At 42.2% G+C, this 18,688-nt stretch overlaps 5 protein-coding genes across 5 annotated transcripts; 4 read left to right on the top strand and 1 right to left on the bottom strand.

Annotated features, from left to right (window-relative positions):
- Window positions 1-337: 337 nt before the first annotated feature.
- On the bottom strand, window positions 338-2,658 carry LOC142895014 (acyltransferase PGAP2-like). Its single transcript, XM_076035738.1, has 6 exons — window positions 2,457-2,658; window positions 1,994-2,167; window positions 1,645-1,894; window positions 1,382-1,488; window positions 1,192-1,300; window positions 338-1,116 (listed from the first exon to the last, which is right to left on the bottom strand). Exons 2-6 carry the CDS (start codon window positions 2,159-2,161, stop codon window positions 986-988), a joined length of 765 nt encoding a protein of 254 aa, XP_075891853.1. The 5' UTR covers window positions 2,162-2,167; window positions 2,457-2,658; the 3' UTR covers window positions 338-985.
- Window positions 2,659-3,213: 555 nt separating this feature from the next.
- On the top strand, window positions 3,214-7,432 carry chrna10a (cholinergic receptor, nicotinic, alpha 10a). Its single transcript, XM_076035772.1, has 5 exons — window positions 3,214-3,231; window positions 3,838-4,032; window positions 4,480-4,634; window positions 5,110-5,642; window positions 6,473-7,432. The coding sequence occupies exons 1-5, from the start codon at window positions 3,214-3,216 to the stop codon at window positions 7,162-7,164; spliced, it is 1,593 nt and encodes a 530-aa protein (XP_075891887.1). The 3' UTR covers window positions 7,165-7,432.
- A 3,050-nt stretch (window positions 7,433-10,482) lies between these two features.
- Window positions 10,483-11,533, top strand: LOC142894998 (olfactory receptor 52N2-like). The gene has a single exon (XM_076035724.1). It carries the CDS (start codon window positions 10,522-10,524, stop codon window positions 11,458-11,460), a length of 939 nt encoding a protein of 312 aa, XP_075891839.1. The 5' UTR covers window positions 10,483-10,521; the 3' UTR covers window positions 11,461-11,533.
- Window positions 11,534-13,433: 1,900 nt separating this feature from the next.
- On the top strand, window positions 13,434-14,919 carry LOC142894999 (olfactory receptor 1M1-like). Its single transcript, XM_076035725.1, has one exon. It carries the CDS (start codon window positions 13,500-13,502, stop codon window positions 14,442-14,444), a length of 945 nt encoding a protein of 314 aa, XP_075891840.1. The 5' UTR covers window positions 13,434-13,499; the 3' UTR covers window positions 14,445-14,919.
- A 1,726-nt stretch (window positions 14,920-16,645) lies between these two features.
- Window positions 16,646-17,945, top strand: LOC142895000 (olfactory receptor 52E2-like). The gene has a single exon (XM_076035726.1). The coding sequence runs from the start codon at window positions 16,646-16,648 to the stop codon at window positions 17,582-17,584; it is 939 nt and encodes a 312-aa protein (XP_075891841.1). The 3' UTR covers window positions 17,585-17,945.
- The last annotated feature ends 743 nt before the right edge of the window (window positions 17,946-18,688 follow it).

The following is an 18,688-nucleotide window of genomic DNA, read 5'->3' on the forward strand; positions in this document are numbered from 1 at the left end:
TCTACACAAAGAAATCTCCAGCGAGCTCCATCAAACATATCGCCCCCAAGCGGCGGGGTGTCGTTACTGGTTCTCACGTAGCGTAATTTACTCAAGTACACTCTCTGGCGGATTAAAGCACTCACTACGCGTAAAGGCAGACTGTTTTATGAGATACATGAGATTTCAGAAGAAGTCTGAAATCTAAAAGTCTGTTTGTTTGAATTGTCAAAGAATAGATTGATATGTGTAGACAAAGAACAATGTTCAACAAGTTTGTATGCTAGGGTACAATAATGGCACATATTAAGCATAATATTAAAATAACAAATTTATAGTGTGCAAAATATGTTTTTTATTTTTTCGAGTGCATTGTACCAAAATAAGAATTTACATCACACAACGCATTAAGTATTGTGGCAATGTGAAGGACATACAGTGTAGACAAACGCTATAGCCAGCCAATAGCCCAATAATTAGCTTGAACAGAGATCTTCTAGTTGTATAATTTATATAGAAGTAATTAACATTCTAAAAATGCTGAAAATAAGCAACACAACAACAGCCTCTGTTGTGCTTTCATTCATTAAAAGTAAAGAAGAAGGCAAACGGTGCCCTGCATGTCTACAGTAGCCCAGATGTTGCGTCATTTAACACTGATGACAGCTGGTAAAACAAAGATATGAGATCAAATAGAGTGTAAATAAAACCTCATTCCAAAGGTGAGTGACACACAGAAAAGAAGAAAAAAAAAACAGGCACCGAAGAGTCTTTAAAATTAGTGAAGGATAGACATGTCATTATTAGTGCTAAATTACCAACATAACCTGCTTACAAGTTCATACAAGCAACATGTGCATGATCGTCAGAGAGTGATCAAATGAGGTGGTAAAAATGTACAATTAAAAGTAGGGGAAAAACAAAACAAGTGACTGTAATAAAACCCATGCGTCACAATCATGAGATAAAACATAAAAACACAACAAATAAACACTGGAGTTTTCAATCAGAAGTTTTTATCTTCGGAGGAGGAAATGACCATGATGTCCCGACTCCGGAAGTCCCAGACTGCCGTGAGATGGAAAGCCATGTTGGAAATGACCACCAAATACTCAAACAAGGCGAAAAGCGTATAACCTGTAAGGTAGAAGACAATGGAATTGAAGTCATCAATAATGTGAAGAAACATTACAAATGGCTGTTCATACTTACTCCCAGATTCACAGTACATGTTGTGCTTCCAGAAGAAAAATCCCGCGAAAGCACAGCAAGAGACATTCAATATCAAGAAACGCACTTTCCAGTGGTGCGACTTGACATCCTGTTAGGGAGGGAAAAAAATTATCAGACTGGAAAAGAATATTGAATTAAGTATATAATTTGTGATTTGGGGGTCTCTAACCTCATAGCATAACGAGTACTCCTTAATACTTCTCCACAAACGGCAGGTTATTGTCATGTAGATCAGGGAACTGATGATGAAGAGGACAAAACCCTCTTTGTGTACAACTGAGGGGGCAAAAACACATAAAGGAAATAAGTCAGTTGTTGCAATTACTGTTGAAAAAAATTGGTTTATTCTCCATTTAAAGGTGTGTGATATTTTCTCTCTAAGTCTAGTCGGTAAATGAACTTTGGGAGGGTGGGGGGGTCTGTGTTACTCACAGTACGTTTCGCTAGAAGACACATATGTGAGGAGCAGGAGGCCGAGGTTCTCACACATAGAGAAGGCCAAGTTCAAGCAGGTGAGGAGACTTTCGGGGAACTTCGAATCAAAACGCGCATTGTACAAACTGAAGTAGCTGAAGGCCACGAGGAGCCTCGGTGCTGAGTGCAGTCCGATGCAGAACCGCCATATGTGCGACTCGGGGCTGAGACTTATTGAGGCACTGATAGATGGCAGGTAATTGGGAACCTGGAGACACACACACACACACACAGTTCTTGTTTTTGCGCATATATTTCAAGACATGTGGAGGGAGAGGGGACATTAGAGTGTGAGGAGAAAGACTACCTGACAGTGCGTCCCGGTGGAGTCGTCAAAATGAAAAGCAGAGGATATGAAGACACATGTCACCAGTCCAAACAGAGGCAGACACACTGTTCCTACAATACACGTGGCGAAGGACACTCGCAGGACGAGCGCCCTCTCATGGCCAAAGATGTTCGAGCCTGGTATCATCCTGATCTGCAGCAGTAGAAGAAAGATTTTTAAAGAATATTTCACTGTCACCTTGCAATGATGACGGTCCCTCTCTGACAACGCATTCAAATAATTTTCAATTTGCAAATCAATCAACGAGGAAAACATTTGATTAACACAAATATTTGTATTTGCTATGTTTTTTGTCTATTATTTATTTGTGGCTATTTTCATGCCTGCTTTTCATGCGTTTGCCCATCATTCAAAAGCCTGACAAATGAGACACAACACACTTTACCGGTGACATCGACCACAAACCCGTTTTATGTCTCACCGGAATTAGGTAAAATGTGCAAAAGAACACTGAGGATCAACCTGCCGTTTGATATTCAGGCGACATCGCCGTGGTGCTTCCTCAATGTTTCAGCGAGTTGTCTTGAAAGGATGACACGAGCAGAGCTGCAGCATCTTCACCGTGAGCGAGGCAGCCGGAGGAGAGAAGACAGCAGCATCAGCACCCGGAAGTGAGCTGGAGGAGAGCAGCGCCGCCCAGAACGGAAAGTAATATAAAATGAAATGGTTAAACATTTATCAATACCAATGGAGGATTTATTTATAACGGAGCTGGGAAATTTGTGTTCGTTTTTCCTTCTTGCTTTATGTGATGTATGTTTATGAACGCATACATAGATACTGTATCTGACTCGGATTTTGCTTAGTCAGCAGACAGTGATTGAGCAGACACTATTATCACATACATACACGTACATTATCATTATCATGTACGTAAAAATGCAAACCACAAAATCTCTTATTGAAATTAGCAAATAAATGCGAGCCGAAGATGCAGCTGTACTCAGCGAACACGTGGTCCTTCCAAGCTCCGCCCCTAATCCAGATCCTCATTACTGTCATTCGAGCATCTGACTTTGCTGTGCTGTTCCAGCTGTTCGCAATGACAACAGCGAGACATTGTGACGTTTCGTACAAGTAACTTTCAGGCCGAACTTCAGTGGTTTTTGGATTTGTATCAATTATTTTGGCCAGGATGAGACACAGGACCATCCAAACTCTATTTCTGTTGCTTCTGTATGGTAATACTTTTCCAAGTAAGTCTGTTTTACATTATATTATTTTATTTTATATTTTTCCTATGTTATTTGAAATATATTGGCAAGTAATTTACTATATATCAAAAATTCATCACTTATTCTTGTTAGAATTATATTAGCTCTTTTCCACCTACCAAACCCTCTTGAAAACACGTAAACACTCTGTAGAAAATCTCTTGTTGTGGGATGCATTGCACTGTCCATCATTTTAATCTTGTAGTCCTCCAGTACACAAAAGGGCAAAGAAATGTGTGATTCTAATTAAATAAAACTTACATATATATACATATATATAATTGTAACAGTACAATAATATTTTGTCGCTGTCTGCAGCAGATTGTGCTAAGCACTTGTCAAGACTAAATTCAATACACTTTGACTGGTACATTAGGACAGATTTGCCTGAGCTCTTTGTAGCAGGAAATCTCGCCTGTCATTCGTTCAGAAGCCCTTTGCCATCTGTCACGCTCTCACATTTCCCTAATGTTCTCCCTAAGCACCTACATCTGGATGTCCAGCAATAGTGACCTTTTTTTTATTAAAAAATATGTTGTTTGTTTTACAGATATGAAAATAAAGAAAAATACATGTCAGAACTAACAGCCAAACAACACACGTGCCGCTGCAATCCTTTCCTCTGATTCTGTCTTAGCCTGTTGGTGCGCTCATGGGACATTCGCTCAGAAGCTCCTGACTGATTTATTTGCCAACTACACCAGCGCGCTGAGGCCAGTGGAGGACACCAACAATATACTGAATGTGACCCTGCAGATTACACTGTCACAGATTATCGACATGGTAACAAGACAGAGACTGTCCCAAGCAGCATGAGATCAGCTGTTTTGGATGAGATGAGATCAGTTGTGTTAGTGTGTTTTGCATGAATGGCGACAGTGGTGACAGAGACATATGTATATATCCATATATAAATATATATATATATATATATATATATATATATATATATATATATATATATATATATATATATATATATGTGTGTGTGTGTGTGTGTGTGTGTTCACAGTCCTCCATAACCAATAACCAATTAGAAGTGTGAGAGTTCACAAATGTATGAAAATAATTGCACATTTGGCAAATTTCTCCCGCAAATTTCTCCCGCCCCTCCTGTGGCCAAATAATTATTGCACCACTTGAGTCTTTTTTTTTTTGTATCCCTCACAGCCACAAGTTTCCATATAATTAGACACGGACTATCTTGAATAATCTCTGATTCCTTTGCAGGATGAGCGAAACCAAATTCTGACTGCGTACTTATGGATCCGGCAAGTGTGGTTTGATGCTCATCTCAAATGGAGTAAAGATGATTACGATGGACTCGATACCATCCGCATACCTAGTAGTTATGTATGGAGACCTGATATAGTCCTATATAACAAGTAGGTCGGACTGGTATTGGGTGAATCATCCAGTTGCTTTGTGCGTGTTGCTGCTGTTGGTCAGCTGAAAAGACACAAGCTGAACATTCCATGAGAAAGTCATGCTGTCAGGAGTGTTCAGACCCTGTTGTCTGCCTTTTATAAAAAAAAAAAAAAAATAGCCCTGTGATAAGAACAGCGAGGATGTAACAAAGATCAAGAATGGAATTAGCTGACAATAAATAATTCATTTTCAGTGAGAGAGGATGGAGGAAGCGCTGTTCCGTAACACGGCAGAGATATAAAATGCAGATACAAAACTGAGGAAGGAGTACTACCTATTGGCTCCTCCCCCAGCGGGTGTACTTGTGCCTTTGTGCTTTGATCAGCAGTTGTCCTCGTCTGCTTTGAAACAATTTTTTGTTTCAAGGCAAGAGAAACTCTCTGGTCTCAGCGTTTGTGTAACCACGGCTGTTTTGAATTCCGTGACATTTAGTGCCGACGATCACTTCACCGGCCCAATGGACACCAACGTGGTGATCCGCCATGACGGCCAGATCATGTGGGACTCTCCGGCCATCACCAAGAGTTCCTGCAAGGTGGACGTCTCCTTCTTCCCCTTTGACGCTCAGCAGTGCAAGTTCACGTACGGCTCCTGGACGTACAACGGCAACCAGCTGGACATCGTGAACGCCCTGGAGAGCGCTGACCTGGCTGACCTGATGGAGAACGTGGAGTGGGAGATCCTGGGAATGCCGGCCAAGAAGAACGTCATACAGTACGGCTGCTGCGCCGACCCGTACCCAGATGTGACCTACACGCTGAAGCTGAAGAGACGGGCGTCCTTCTACGTCTTCAACCTGCTCATACCGTGCGTGATGATCTCGTTCCTGGCCCCGCTGGGCTTCTACCTGCCTGCAGACTCTGGAGAGAAGGTGTCTTTGGGTGTCACCGTGATGCTGGCGCTCACCGTCTTTCAGCTATTGGTAGCGGAGATCATGCCACCATCGGAGAACGTGCCGCTGATTGGTAAAGCCATTGACATGGGTTCAAAGGTCCTATATTGTGTACAAAATGATACTGCAGTGACTAGTCCTACACGTAGTTGTTACCGGCTGATTGTGTATGACGTGTACTCAGTTATAATGAAAACTAAACACACTGACAGTCAACAGGCGCATTAAATTTAACTTCAAATACGTTTTGTTTATAACATAGCTTCCAATAAGCCTTTACCTCAGTGAATAAAAAATATACAAAGTTTAAACCCAAGCATAGAAGAAGACTGTTTGTTTTCTGTCACTTTAGCATCAGATACAATAATGAACTCAGCCCAGCACCACCTGATAATGCACTGACCTCTGGTGGTTCGGAGGAATACATCCCTTGAAATAAAGTGGAGGAGGTTTACTCTTTTTTTTTGATTGCGCCGCTCTGAAGAAGCTAAATGCTAGAATACGCTAATTAAGAAAACTGTACACTTTGTGATGTCACAAACAGCATGGACACGTCAGTCCTACTTTTCCCAGGTTAGTCACAACACCAGCCAAGGTTCTGCCTGACACACGCCTTGTTTTTGCTCCTTTCCAAATATGTGAGAGGTTCAACAAAGTATCATGATAAACAAAATGCTCCAAACTAGTTTTTGCAGCTGTCTGTAAACAGAGTGTTAAATGTGCTGTTATCCTGAGAATGAGAGAGTTTTTAGGCTGATTAATGGTATATGGAGGATTCACTTTTGTCCAGGATAAAGGATAAAACATCAGAAAAATGGATTTCCTATGGTCTCTTTAAATCCCAACCAAGTCCCAGTTGTGTGTGTCTATCACGCTCTCTCTCTTTTTATTTTACCTCTACAGGGAAATATTACATCGCAACCATGACCATGATCACTGCCTCCACCGCCCTGACCATCTTCATCATGAACATACACCACTGTGGCCCGGACGCCAAGCCCGTCCCCAAGTGGGCCAAGACGGTCATCCTGCAGTACATGGCTCGCATGTGTTTCGTCTACGAGGTCGGTGAGAACTGCATGTCGCCGCAGCCGGAGAAGCAGGAGCCCCCGGTGGCGAGGAACCTCAACTGCACCATGAACGGTCAGGTGGGGCCCTGCAGGGAGGACTGCGTCTTCAAGACGGAGAGGGGCCAAGAGATCGGCGGCTCGGCGGAGGAGGTGGACCAAGTGATGAGTCCGCTGGGCTCGGCAGGGATGTACCCAACCAACCAGTACAGCACCTGGAAGAACGGCGTGTACATGAGCATGGACTGTGGAGAGTCGCCCGATCCGAGGAGGTGCAGGAAGGGGGGCGTGAGCGACGGGGAAAGAGCGGACAGGGAGATGTCGATGGGCTACGTCGGTCCGAGTGGCGAGAGGCAGCTGCTGCGTAACATTGAGTATGTGGCCAACTGCTACAGGGACCAGAGGGCCACACAGAGGAGGACGGGGGAGTGGAAGAAGGTGGCCAAAGTTCTGGACCGATTCTTCATGTGGTTATTTTTCATCATGGTCTTCTTCATGAGCCTTCTCATCATGGGAAAAGCCATATAACTATCCATTTAAATAGCAGCTTGCAAAATTGAGATGCAAGCGATTTACATTTTTTTCATTCATTTTCATATCAAACTCCCTGTGTACGGCTGTCATTGGCATTTCTGAGGGGCTGACATGCTCTTTCTTGTCCGAACTCTGACTGTGGAGTCAATGAACTGTATTTTTGTTTCTGCACTTTGGGCCTCAAAAATGCTCCCAACAGTCACACTCACTCCTACAGACAACTTAGGCCAACACCAGAGAACCCATGCAGACGCAGGGAGAAGACGCAAACAACAAAATAATAAATATTTTATACCCATGCGGTTTTCTGTGATCCCTTTTCATCTATTTTAATTGTGAGAAAGGAGTCAAATAGAATCTTAAAAATGTTGCCCCCTCTCAGTCTCTCACATTCATTTGATTGTTTTACAGAAAATAAAGTGCCATGCAGAGTACAGTACAGGCAGAACACATAACAGCACAGATCGCGTTTACACGTGGGCACATTTTTAGAGATGCAGTTGTGGTATAATTAATATCAGAATCAGAGATGTCTGTGTTGAACATCCTAAAATTAGTAAATAGACTAGGACAGAGCAACAACTTCAGGTATCCATCGAACTGTCAGACCTACAATCAGGTGAGGTTGCTGTTGTGCAGCTTTCTACCAGAGGACGAGAAAACAGCTCAGTGATAATCTCGCGGATTATCATTTAAATCCTGGATCAGCGACATTCACTTGCATCTTGTTGCCTGTTATCCTCGGTCTTTATGTTTTAAACTAAACCCCTGAATCCTTTATCCACACTGAGAGGGGGAGCAGAAGCAGTTGAGGCACTGTTTGTCTTTTCCTTTTCAAAAAAATCAATTTTCTTTTGGCGCAGTGGTGTAACAAATCATTCACTGTGTCGGAAAAGTGTGTGACTTCGCTCACATCACAGCTATTTGTATGGTGCGGCATGCCCGTTGAATTGGACTGTATAATGTTATGTAGTGAAAAATATATGTCACACTGCAATAGAGTGAGCAGTTAGGCTTTGTGGAAGCTGAGAAGTCGCGGAGTTTAGAATTTAGATACTGCACACACGATAAACAAATGGCATGTGTGACCAAACGAACTGGAGTGAATGAAAACTAAAGTTTTAAATCAATGCAATCTAAATATGTTTTGTTTTTTTAAAAAGGGCCTAATCGGGAGAGAGAGACAACAAACTGAATGCAGTGAACTGCTCAGTGGCCAAAAGGTCAAATTAATTATCAAATTAAGGGAGGGACTCTCTGTGTCCTTCTCTCTCAGGGCCAGATGATTAGTCCTTCATGCTGTCCTAATGTCCTGACGGCCAAAGAAATAAGGACCCTGATCCCAAAGGCCTGATGTGACCACTTCACTTCACTCCCATTTCAATTACTATTTTTTTTCCATCTGGGAAATGTGGAACTGGCCAATTTCATATCAAACTAGGGCTTTGTTAATTAGAATTGAAATAATCAGTAAAATGGAGAGTATTTATATATAAAAAAAAAAATCTAAACATTTGAAAAAAAAGTTCAACATCATCTATCAAAACATCCATGTTGGGATGTTTTGTTGTTACATTTAGAGCCCCGCTGGGGTTTTATTAGACAACGGACTGAATGACACAATAACACGCAAACTTATAATCGACTGGAGGCTTCCGAAGGCCCCAGGGATTAATTACGATATGAGACAGTTAATGACTTACAACTGACTGGTGTCTCAGAGGAGCTCATTAATAAAACAACAAACAAAGTAATGCCTCTGATTGTCAGGAAGGTGATGTAACTCTGCAAAGGTATTAAGATCTCCATTGTCAAACAACCAATGGAAAAATGTTTTGCTGCTTGGAACCTTTACTTTTCACATTTTGATGTACATGAATGACTCATAAGTCAGATTTTGCAACAGCTAATCAATTTACCAACATCTACAGATTTAGCGGGATTAAAACACTTTCTTTTAATTGACATGACTGGTTGAAGAAAAGTAACAAAGTTCGTAAGCAAAACCAATGCATACACAACAACACATACCAAATGATTCCTTGTGAAGAACTGTTTCACATTTCAAAGGAATTAAAAACTGCAATTGCAATGAACTTTACTGTCCTCAAACAGGAAAATGGCTCTTTGCCATCTTTGCGATCAAATGGAAACATGAAACAACAACGGTAGGACCAACATTTCCCTTGTGGTTTTCTTTTTTTGTTCATCAATAAAAAAAAATCACAAAAATCGATAAAAAATAAAAAAGCATAATAATTATATCTTCAAACAGCAAGTCTAGATGGGATACTTTATTAACAGGCCAGACTGTCAACTCCTCTTTAATGCAGCACGCCAGGACCTTGTCGTCTCCATAACATTCATACATTTTAACTTAGTTTTATTTTGATGTGTTCATGTAGTTTTATAAAGTGTAAAGACAACTATCTAAAGAAAAAAGATTTAAAAGAGAAGTACAAAACCTTCAGAATGAAATTCCTTATTTTCCATGTTCATACAAAAAATGTTCATAAAAAAATAGTGCACAATAAGTGCACTTACATTCTGGTAGGCCACCAATGGGCCAATAGCATAACTTGTCTTATGTCACATGCTACTGAAGGAAGCGGAAAAATGACTGAGACCAGGTTTATTTTGCATTTTTGTCAGGTTCATGTTGCCTATATACGATTATTTGTGTTGCTTATGTTAGAGTGTGAAATCAATCAATTAATCAATCAATCAATCAATCAATCAATCAATTCCTTTATTTATTTGCTTCACGGTAGTCAGAGCACCACAAATGTACAAAAAACACAGTTATGAAACTTTGTTAATCACTCCAAAACCACCATGATGTGAAGAAGAGAGGAGAGGAGGAAATTATTTCATTAAAGTCATTAGAGTCAGTACTAAAGTCATCCTTATAAATGCAATTAAGTATTCCTAAATTTGTACTGAGACATTACAAAAATAAAAAAAATCCTATTGTTCAATGCACTGAAGGTGTTTCACTGCCCTCCAAATGTCTTTTTCCATCATTTAATCCAGAGGCTATAAACTTTCAAAGTAGCTCGAACTCTGACTGTAAAGTCCAACCAACTCATTTCCCTAGTGCTCATTAAATGATAAAAAAAAAAATTGTTTTTGTTTTGTAACTCTTTCACAGTTTTCAGCCACTAAGCAATCCCAAAGGCAACAGGTGACGTAACCGCAGCGCTAACGGCCGAGGGCAAGGTGACAATAAATATGGCAAGGTGGTCCAGTGGCTCCCCGACGCTTCAGCGCTACGTTGAACGTTGTCTTTCCAACTTGCTCCCATCCCAACAATGAGCAGCGCTGCCGCTCCTCCCACAGGTCACAGAGAACATGGAGAACGTGTCTTTCGCCCTGAGCTCTGAGCTCACCCTGGACCGGTTCGTCATACCCGCCGGGGGCAAGTACCTCCTGTTTGCTCTTGGCGTCGTCGTCTACTTTTTCACCGCCCTCTGCAACACCACCCTGCTGACTCTCATCGTGGTGGAGAAGAACCTGCACAGGCCCATGTACTTCATCCTCCTGAGCCTCCCGCTCAACGACCTGATCGGCATCACCGCCATGCTCCCCAAGGTGCTGTCGGACATCGTGACCGAGACGCACAAGATCCAGTACCCGCTGTGCGTCCTGCAGGGCTTCCTGCTGCACATGTACGGCGGCGGGATCCTCCTCATCCTGGCCGCTATGTCCTTCGACCGCTACGCCGCCATCTGCATGCCGCTGCGCTACAACTCCATCATGACCCCGCGGGCCGTGGTGTGCATCGTCTCCCTCGTCTGGGGCCTGGACTTTGTCCTCATCCTGCTGGTATTCTCCCTGCACACCCGGCTGCCCCGGTGCAAATCGTTCATCCTCAACGTGTTCTGCGACAGCCCGTCGCTGCTCAAGATCAAGTGCGGAAACACCACCGTCAACAACGTGACGGGGCTGCTGGTCACGGCCTTCCTGCAGCTGCTGAGCGTCTCCGTCCAGACCTTCTCCTACGTGAAGATACTGATCACCTGCGTGGTCTCGCAGAGGTCCGACACCAAGATGAAGGCCGTCAACACCTGCGTGGCACAGCTAGTCATCCTGGTCATCTTCGAGATTGTGGGAACGTTCACCATTTTGTCTCACAGGTTCACGAATGTTTCCGCCGACCTGCAAAAGATCATGGGCATGCTGATATTCCTCGTGCCGCCACTTCTCAACCCGCTCGTGTACGGGCTGTATACGAGGGAAATAAGGCAAACCCTCCAACGATTCTTGACAAGGAACAGAGTTTCCTTCTGAGTCTTTTGACATGATTGAACCCGAATCGTTCTTTTGCATGAGCTCGAATTTACAAATCCAATATCACTTCAGAAGTCAGAGCAACATCCTGAAACATAAATCAAATACAGTTTTTGACACAAACTTTGTTGTGAAATAATTGCTGAAACTTTTTTTGTTTGACAAAACAACAAAAAAACGTTGTTCTTGTGCTTGTCCTGGTTGTGTTGCATTAGAATTTGTCTTGCTTTAGGGGGGACAGCGCACATGCAGAAAGGAGGGTGCAGGTTGTGGGTGATAGTACTGAGAGAAATGGCACTTGGAGAATTGACAAGAGGGATTCTTCATGCAGCATGTCAAAACTGTGTGCTGAAATAGTTTCCCCCACCACTGTATAATCTTGTGAACAGTTGTGTTTGTTTTCACTGGTATAAAAATGTTTATTTTCTGCTGAATTTTGAAATTTCTGACACAATTTGTATATCAAAAGCTGATGTTGTAGAAACATTTAACCTAATATTGCTAATTATGCCTAACAATATTTGATCAAGGCGACACGGTGGCGCAGTGGTTAGCGCTGCCTCCTCACAGCAAGAAGGTCGTGGGTTCGATTCCACGGCCCGGACCTGGGACCTTTCTGTGTGGAGTTTGCATGTTCTCCCTGTGTCTGCGTGGGTTCTCTCCGGGTTCTCCGGCTTCCTCCCACAGTCCAAAACCATGCATGTGAGGTCAATTGAACATTCTAAGTTGTCCGTAGGTGTGAATGGTTGTTTGTTTCTATGTGGCCCTGCGATGAACTGGCGACTTGTCCAGGTTGTCACCCTGCCTTTGCCCTAAGACAGCTGGGATAGGCTCCAGCAGATCCCCGTGACCCTGAGCTCAGGAAGAAGCGGGTATAGAAGATGAATGAATGAATATTTGTTCATAATATTGAAATAAGATTTTAATGTCTTATAACTGTGAGATGAAAATGTGCAGAAGGTGTCATTAATTGGTTACACCACTAAAGAAATACTTAATACTTAAAATCTATGAGCCTTTTCTATTCCAATGTTTTCACTGACATCTCTGTGTGTGTGTCTGTGTGTGTGTGTGTGTCATAAGCATTTGGTGAATAAACTGTGATCCCCACAAACAAACATACAGGTAATAGGCATCATGCATTTGTATGTAAAACTTGTTTTATAATGTACACAAAATGCTTTATCTTCTTCATCATCAGTCTTTTAACATGAAAGAAAACACATCATCAATGTTTTATTTCAGTGTCACATATTAGATTCGACTGTAACCTGGACCTGTCAAATGTGATATTGGGAACGTTGTAATGACCCGCAACCACAATGTCAAACATGCAAAACGAAGTAAATCTATAGTCTATGTTCATAATCCCAAAAGGAAAATGGGACCGACAGCATTTATTGTACCCACAATAAAAACAGCTTCTTTGGAAAAATCTCTGGATTCTCTCGTGTGTTTTCATCCTTTCAGAAAAAATAAAAAGATAAATAAATGAATGACTGTCGTGAGAAGCAACATGATGAACTGTTCTAAGGTAAGAACATTAAGTGGCCTGACATCTTTACTGGATGTTCATATGTGATACATATAAACGAGATCCATGTCTTTATTCAATACTGCATGTTCTCAGCAAGCCTACAATTTATCAGCGCAAGAGCCAAAATAGTGATGTGCACCAAAAAAACTAACGCTGATCAGCTGTTAAAACATCTTAAAAATTCTGTTTTTAACAAAACACATTACATCATCTGTCAATCCTGCCACTAAAACCTCTTGGGTCAGCGGAACACCTATGCCAAGGTACGTATAAAAGGCAGAGTCCTTCACGTTCAGCCCTGCAAGGCGTTTCAACTTCAGCCTCTGCTCAGATCACAGAGGTAAGACGTCAACATGTCATCTACTGCACATGAGACAGAAGCCCCCCTCCCTCCTTGGCTCACAGTGTTTTTTTCATGTCTCTCTTTTCCAGCGCATCTAAAAAATGCTGCAAGATATTTCCACGGGGAATGCAACTTCATAGTGTGCAGCGTTAAGCAGCGATGCACACCAACACGTCCTCGGCTATTGCTTTGCTCGAGCTGCAGAGTCTGAGCCTGTCCGACTCTCACGTGTATCCGGCGTTCTTGTTCGGGACGCTTCTGTACGTGGTCATTATGTCCTGCAACCTGCTGGTGCTCACTACGATCGCCTGGTGCAAAAAGCTGCACCAGCCCATGTTCATCCTGCTCTTCAGCCTGCCCATCAGCGACATGTTGGGGGCCACGGCTTTCTTCCCACAGTTTGTCATGAGCATTGTGACGCGGAGCCGCCTCATCTCCTACCCAGCGTGCATCACCCAGGCTTTCCTCATTCACCTCTACGGTACCCTGAACCTGCTTAGCTTGAGCGCCATGGCGTACGACAGATACCTTGCCATATGTTTCCCCTTGAGGTACAGCACCCTCATGAGCTCACACATCCTGGTGAAGATTATCGTCGTGGTGTGGCTGTCCAGTTTCGCCATCCTCATCTTGTTGTTTGCATTGCTGGTACGCTTCAGAGTTTGCAGGAGAAACTTGGTGGATCTGTTCTGCAACAACCCATCCCTGCTGAAGCTGGTGTGCGACGACACCAGGTTGAACGACTACTACGGACTGATTTTCATAGTCATAATCCAGGGGGGACCTGCGCTGGTAATGCTGTTCACATACATGCAGATTTTGCGGACGTGCCTCGTGGCTCAGCAATCCGACTCTCGGAGAAAAGCAATCCAGACCTGCTGCTCACATTTGATCATTTATTTGATACTACAAATAAACACTTTCATCACACTAATCAGTCATCGGAATGAGAGTTTTCCCCCTAACCTGAGGAGAGCTTTCGGTGTCTCTGTTTTGCTATTCCCTCCTCTTTTTGATCCAATTATTTACGGATTGAGTACCAGGGAACTTAAAAAGGGTATAAAAATGTTCCTAAGAAGACACCTCATTTGTGTAAGAGTGTAACCTGCTTCAAGCCTCGGCCCTGCTGGTTTTGGAGGCCACCCCATTACACATATAAATCAGAAAACAAGAAAAAAAAACAACCTTTATTTTATTTCTTAATGTGTCTGAACTTTTTCCACTTATTTGCATATATACAACAAACTACTGACTTCCTCATATAATGATAGTGTATGTGATGTAATGTGTTAATCAGGCCTGCGGACATGTAATGTGCAGATGCACATTAACAGCGACAACCTTTCACAGCCACTCTATTGCATGATTTGTTGTAACTGTGTTTGTGCTGCAACATTTCAGCAAAACAAAACGTCAACACGATATATAGTCTACATGTCACGAAATACACACTTGAATATTAGAACAACTTATTTATTTTTTGTTTACCAGGGTAACACTTTATCTTGTAATTGTTCTTTGATTAAGAATGCTTGCTGCTATACATAACGTAAGTTTGTTTTTTCTTATTACTCAGAGATTATTATTTATCAACTAGCGAGGACACACTTACCACTGTAAAACTACAATATCTATCTATCACTACATTTTGTCATAGTGTCTCTTTATAATCAACATTTTATATTAAATTATTATTTTTTTATTTTACACAAATATACTAGAATTACACTAAATGCTGTCTCATTAATGAATAAAATGTAATAAAAAAAACAAAACATGGAGCATATTGTTTTTCTAAAAATGATTCTGTAATTTTATGTAGATTTTATGTAGAAAAACTGGTAGCGTCCTATTCAACACTGACACCAGTACAGGTGACTGTCAATGTCACACAAATCATTGTATTGAGTGACAAAAAAGTATCACTCGCACTGAGATAAGATCATAAGATGATAAACTAAATACATGATAAACAGATATACGCAGGTTGCCAGTTAGCACAGCTAGCACGTCGACGGGACGGGAGGAAATACACGGAGACGTCAACCAGGCAACTGAGAGTCAAAGGGCAGTGAGTGATTTACTACCATCTAGTGGTACAAAAACATACTGCAAATATACCATCCATCCATTTTTAACAGCTGCTTCTTCCTGCATTTAGGATTGCGGGGGTCTGCTGGAGTCTATCCCAGCTGTCATAGGGCGAAGGCAGGGTGACAAGTCAACAATTCATTGCAGGGCCACATAGAAAGACAAACAACCATTCACACTCTCTCTCTCTCTCTCACACACACACACACGCCTCTGGACAATTTAGAGTTCTCAATTCAGCATCAGAATCAGAATCAGCTTTATTGACCAAGTTTGTGCATGCCAAACAAGGAATTGGACTCCGTTTTTTTCTCTATCCCTCTACTTAGGTTAGGGTAAGTAAAAGTAAGGGGAAACAAGTAAACAATGTGAACTATGAACAGTGTGGAACTCGGTGGAGGAGTAAAATCAGGATCTACATACAAGTCTACATAGTATATATAAATAAAAAATATATAGAGATATATATAGATATGCAAGCATTTGTTAAATGTGCACATATATCAGGAGGATGGTTATTGCACAGTAATTGCTCTGAATCTCTGTTAGTGATGTGAGTTCATCAGAGCAACAGCCTGACATGCATGTTTATGGACTGTGGTAGAAAGCTGGAGAACCCATGCAGGCACAGGGAGAACATGCAAACTCCACACAGTGATGTGTCATGTTGTCATGATTTATTTAACTCCCACTCAACCATTTAGAGTCGATCAGAACTCATCAAATCAATCATAAAGACTAGTGTTGGTGTTTGGAGGTTTACCCTGCCGATGCCCCCTTGTGACCTGCCACCGCCGCAGCCACTTGCCACAACAACTTGGATGAAAACCTTATGGCGTAGCTGGAGCCTCTGGGGAAGCATCCACTTCCTCTGCCTGTGCAAGCAATCTCCCCTATAAATCCCCTGATCATCTTCAACTGCTCGCCAGTCGGACATGGCCAGTGCAGCTCGTGTTTCTCGCTCAGCTTGATTTCTGCCTGATGTCGCTTGCTGACATGTTAAGTGGTATTAACATGTCGTCTGTCAGGTGTTTTTAACGCGCCACCATTACATGAAGCGCTCGCAGGCCCTGTGGGTGAGTTCCGAATTTGTGGTTTGCCAAAGAACACATCTGGCATGCCTATACTTCTCATTCGGTTTCTTATCCTTGTTCTTATTCTGTCCTTCCGTGTCTTTGCTCCTTCGTTTTCCAGGTGATAATAAGAGGATGGAGATGCACAACCTGTACAACGTGTCCTCAGTTATAGAGCTGAAAGGCTTCGACCTGCCCCCCGAGGCTGTCCTCCCCGCGTTCCTCTTCGCGACACTGAGCTACATGATCATCCTTCTGTGCAACTGCGTCCTCATCCTCGTCATCACGCTCAACAAGTCTCTGCACCAGCCCGTTTACCTCATCCTGCTCAACCTCCCCATCAATGACCTGGTGGGCTCCTCGGCGTTCTTCATTCAGGTGATCAAAGAGCTACTGCTGGACAGCAGGACCATCCAGCATGCGGCCTGCGTCACCCAGGCCTTCTTCATCCACGTCTACGCTGCGGGGACGATATACATACTGACCGCCATGGCCTACGACCGCTACATTGCGATATGTTGTCCCCTGAAGTACAACAGCATCATGACCAACGCTCACGTCCTGAAGATAATCACAGGCGTGTGGGTAGCTACCCTGCTTATGATGGGCTTGCTCTTTCTCCTGCTGCTGCGTTTGCCGCGCTGTCGGTCCCAGCTGACGCACTCCTACTGCGACCATCCCAGCCTGCTGACCCTCGTCTGCGCAGACACGACTGCTAACAACGTCTACGGCCTACTCACGGTTGCCGTCACGCAGCTTGTGGCCAACGGCACGATACTGTACACGTATCTCCAGATCCTCATCGCCTGCTTCAGGTCCAAAAGGTCTGACACCAAAGCCAAAGCGCTGCAGACGTGCGCCACACACCTTGTTGTCTTCCTCCTGCTGGAGTGCCTGGGCCTTTTCACCATCATATCGCACAGAATTAAGAACATTTCGCCACAGCTCAGGAGATTCATAGGGACGTCGACGTTGATCTTCCCCCCAACGCTGAATCCAATTGTCTATGGTCTGAGAACCAAAGAAATCAGAGACAAACTTGTCAGCATTTTGAAAAGTAAAATCATTCCACTCCGATGAACTGTTTCAATGTTAAGCATTTAGCTTGGTTGGATCTAAAAAATGTATCCCTGTACTTTCTTCATGTTTGTCATCCCTTCACCAGTACAATAAAATAACAACCGTCTTGTTGGATGAATAATGATGTACAAGCTTTCAGATCTAGTTTATCTTTCAGATAAACTAATACAACAATAAAAAATAACCATGTTGTCTAATGAGACCTTCCCTTGTTACAGACTGTATATGCTCTGTTTTGTTTAATAAGCTGTACATTTTTAACTTTTTAACGTTCTTTAAAATAACTTTGTTGTGATATTCTGGAATGAAAATGAATGTTGATGGAGCCATAAGCTTCTTTTAAGATTACTTGTATGATAATAAAAATTCATGTCTAGGATAATAGCAACAAAAAAAAAAGAGGGACGTGGAAGGGGAGGTGGGTGTGTGGTTGAAATGAAACTGTTCAATTGTCTGTTTGATGTGTTTGAATAATTAAAAAATCTTTTTAATCTAATCTTTCGTATGTCATCATTCATAATATATATGTTTGCCCTTTGATGTTAAAGTGTGCAATTATAACACAGTGGGTGTTGCACCAGCAGTACATCGGTGCAAAAATAATTATTCCCAACTAACTGGTGAGAACTGGCAGTTGTGTTGTTGCTGCAGCTGCAGATTTTGTGTATTGCTTGTGAAATGCAGCCCTCCTGCATCAATCCTTGTGATGATATAAGCTACATGAACAATTGCATCACTTAGTATAAACTGTTGTGTCTGAAGCTTTTAATAAAAGTTTAATATCAACACAATTTTGTTTACTGTTTATTTGTATTACTATTTTTTCCAAAGGATAATGACTTTTTATTAAAAGATGTCACTGACAATCCGTTTATCCCTAATGTGTATTTCTTTCTGTCTGTAGATCCATATCTGTTCAAAATAAATACATTCTTGCACATTTATTGCTTTTGTGCCAAATTCAATATTACAAAATAATACATTCTAATATATATATATATCAAATCTGCACTGTTAGGCCAAATGTTTTATGGATAGTAGAATTCCTTTACCCTCCATGACCCTTTTCAGCATATTGAAAGTCAAGATTTCACATACAAAATA

This window comes from Nelusetta ayraudi, unplaced genomic scaffold (assembly GCF_046127955.1).
Source record: "Nelusetta ayraudi isolate G7.1 ecotype Tasmania unplaced genomic scaffold, CSIRO-AGI_Nayr_v1 ptg000048l, whole genome shotgun sequence".
NCBI lineage: Eukaryota > Metazoa > Chordata > Actinopteri > Tetraodontiformes > Monacanthidae > Nelusetta > Nelusetta ayraudi.

Coding starts and splice junctions, on each gene's coding strand:
- LOC142895014 (XM_076035738.1), bottom strand. CDS start 2,161: ATGATACCAGGCTCGAACATCTTTGGCCATGAGAGGGCGCTCGTCCTG. Junction 1,301..1,381: donor AGTACTCGTTATGCTATGAG/GTTAGAGACCCC, acceptor CCTCCCTAACAG/GATGTCAAGTCGCACCACTG. Junction 1,117..1,191: donor CATGTACTGTGAATCTGGGA/GTAAGTATGAAC, acceptor TCTACCTTACAG/GTTATACGCTTTTCGCCTTG.
- LOC142894998 (XM_076035724.1), top strand. CDS start 10,522: ATGGAGAACGTGTCTTTCGCCCTGAGCTCTGAGCTCACCCTGGACCGG.
- LOC142895000 (XM_076035726.1), top strand. CDS start 16,646: ATGCACAACCTGTACAACGTGTCCTCAGTTATAGAGCTGAAAGGCTTC.
- LOC142894999 (XM_076035725.1), top strand. CDS start 13,500: ATGCACACCAACACGTCCTCGGCTATTGCTTTGCTCGAGCTGCAGAGT.
- chrna10a (XM_076035772.1), top strand. Junction 4,033..4,479: donor TGTCACAGATTATCGACATG/GTAACAAGACAG, acceptor ATTCCTTTGCAG/GATGAGCGAAACCAAATTCT. Junction 5,643..6,472: donor GGAGAACGTGCCGCTGATTG/GTAAAGCCATTG, acceptor TTACCTCTACAG/GGAAATATTACATCGCAACC.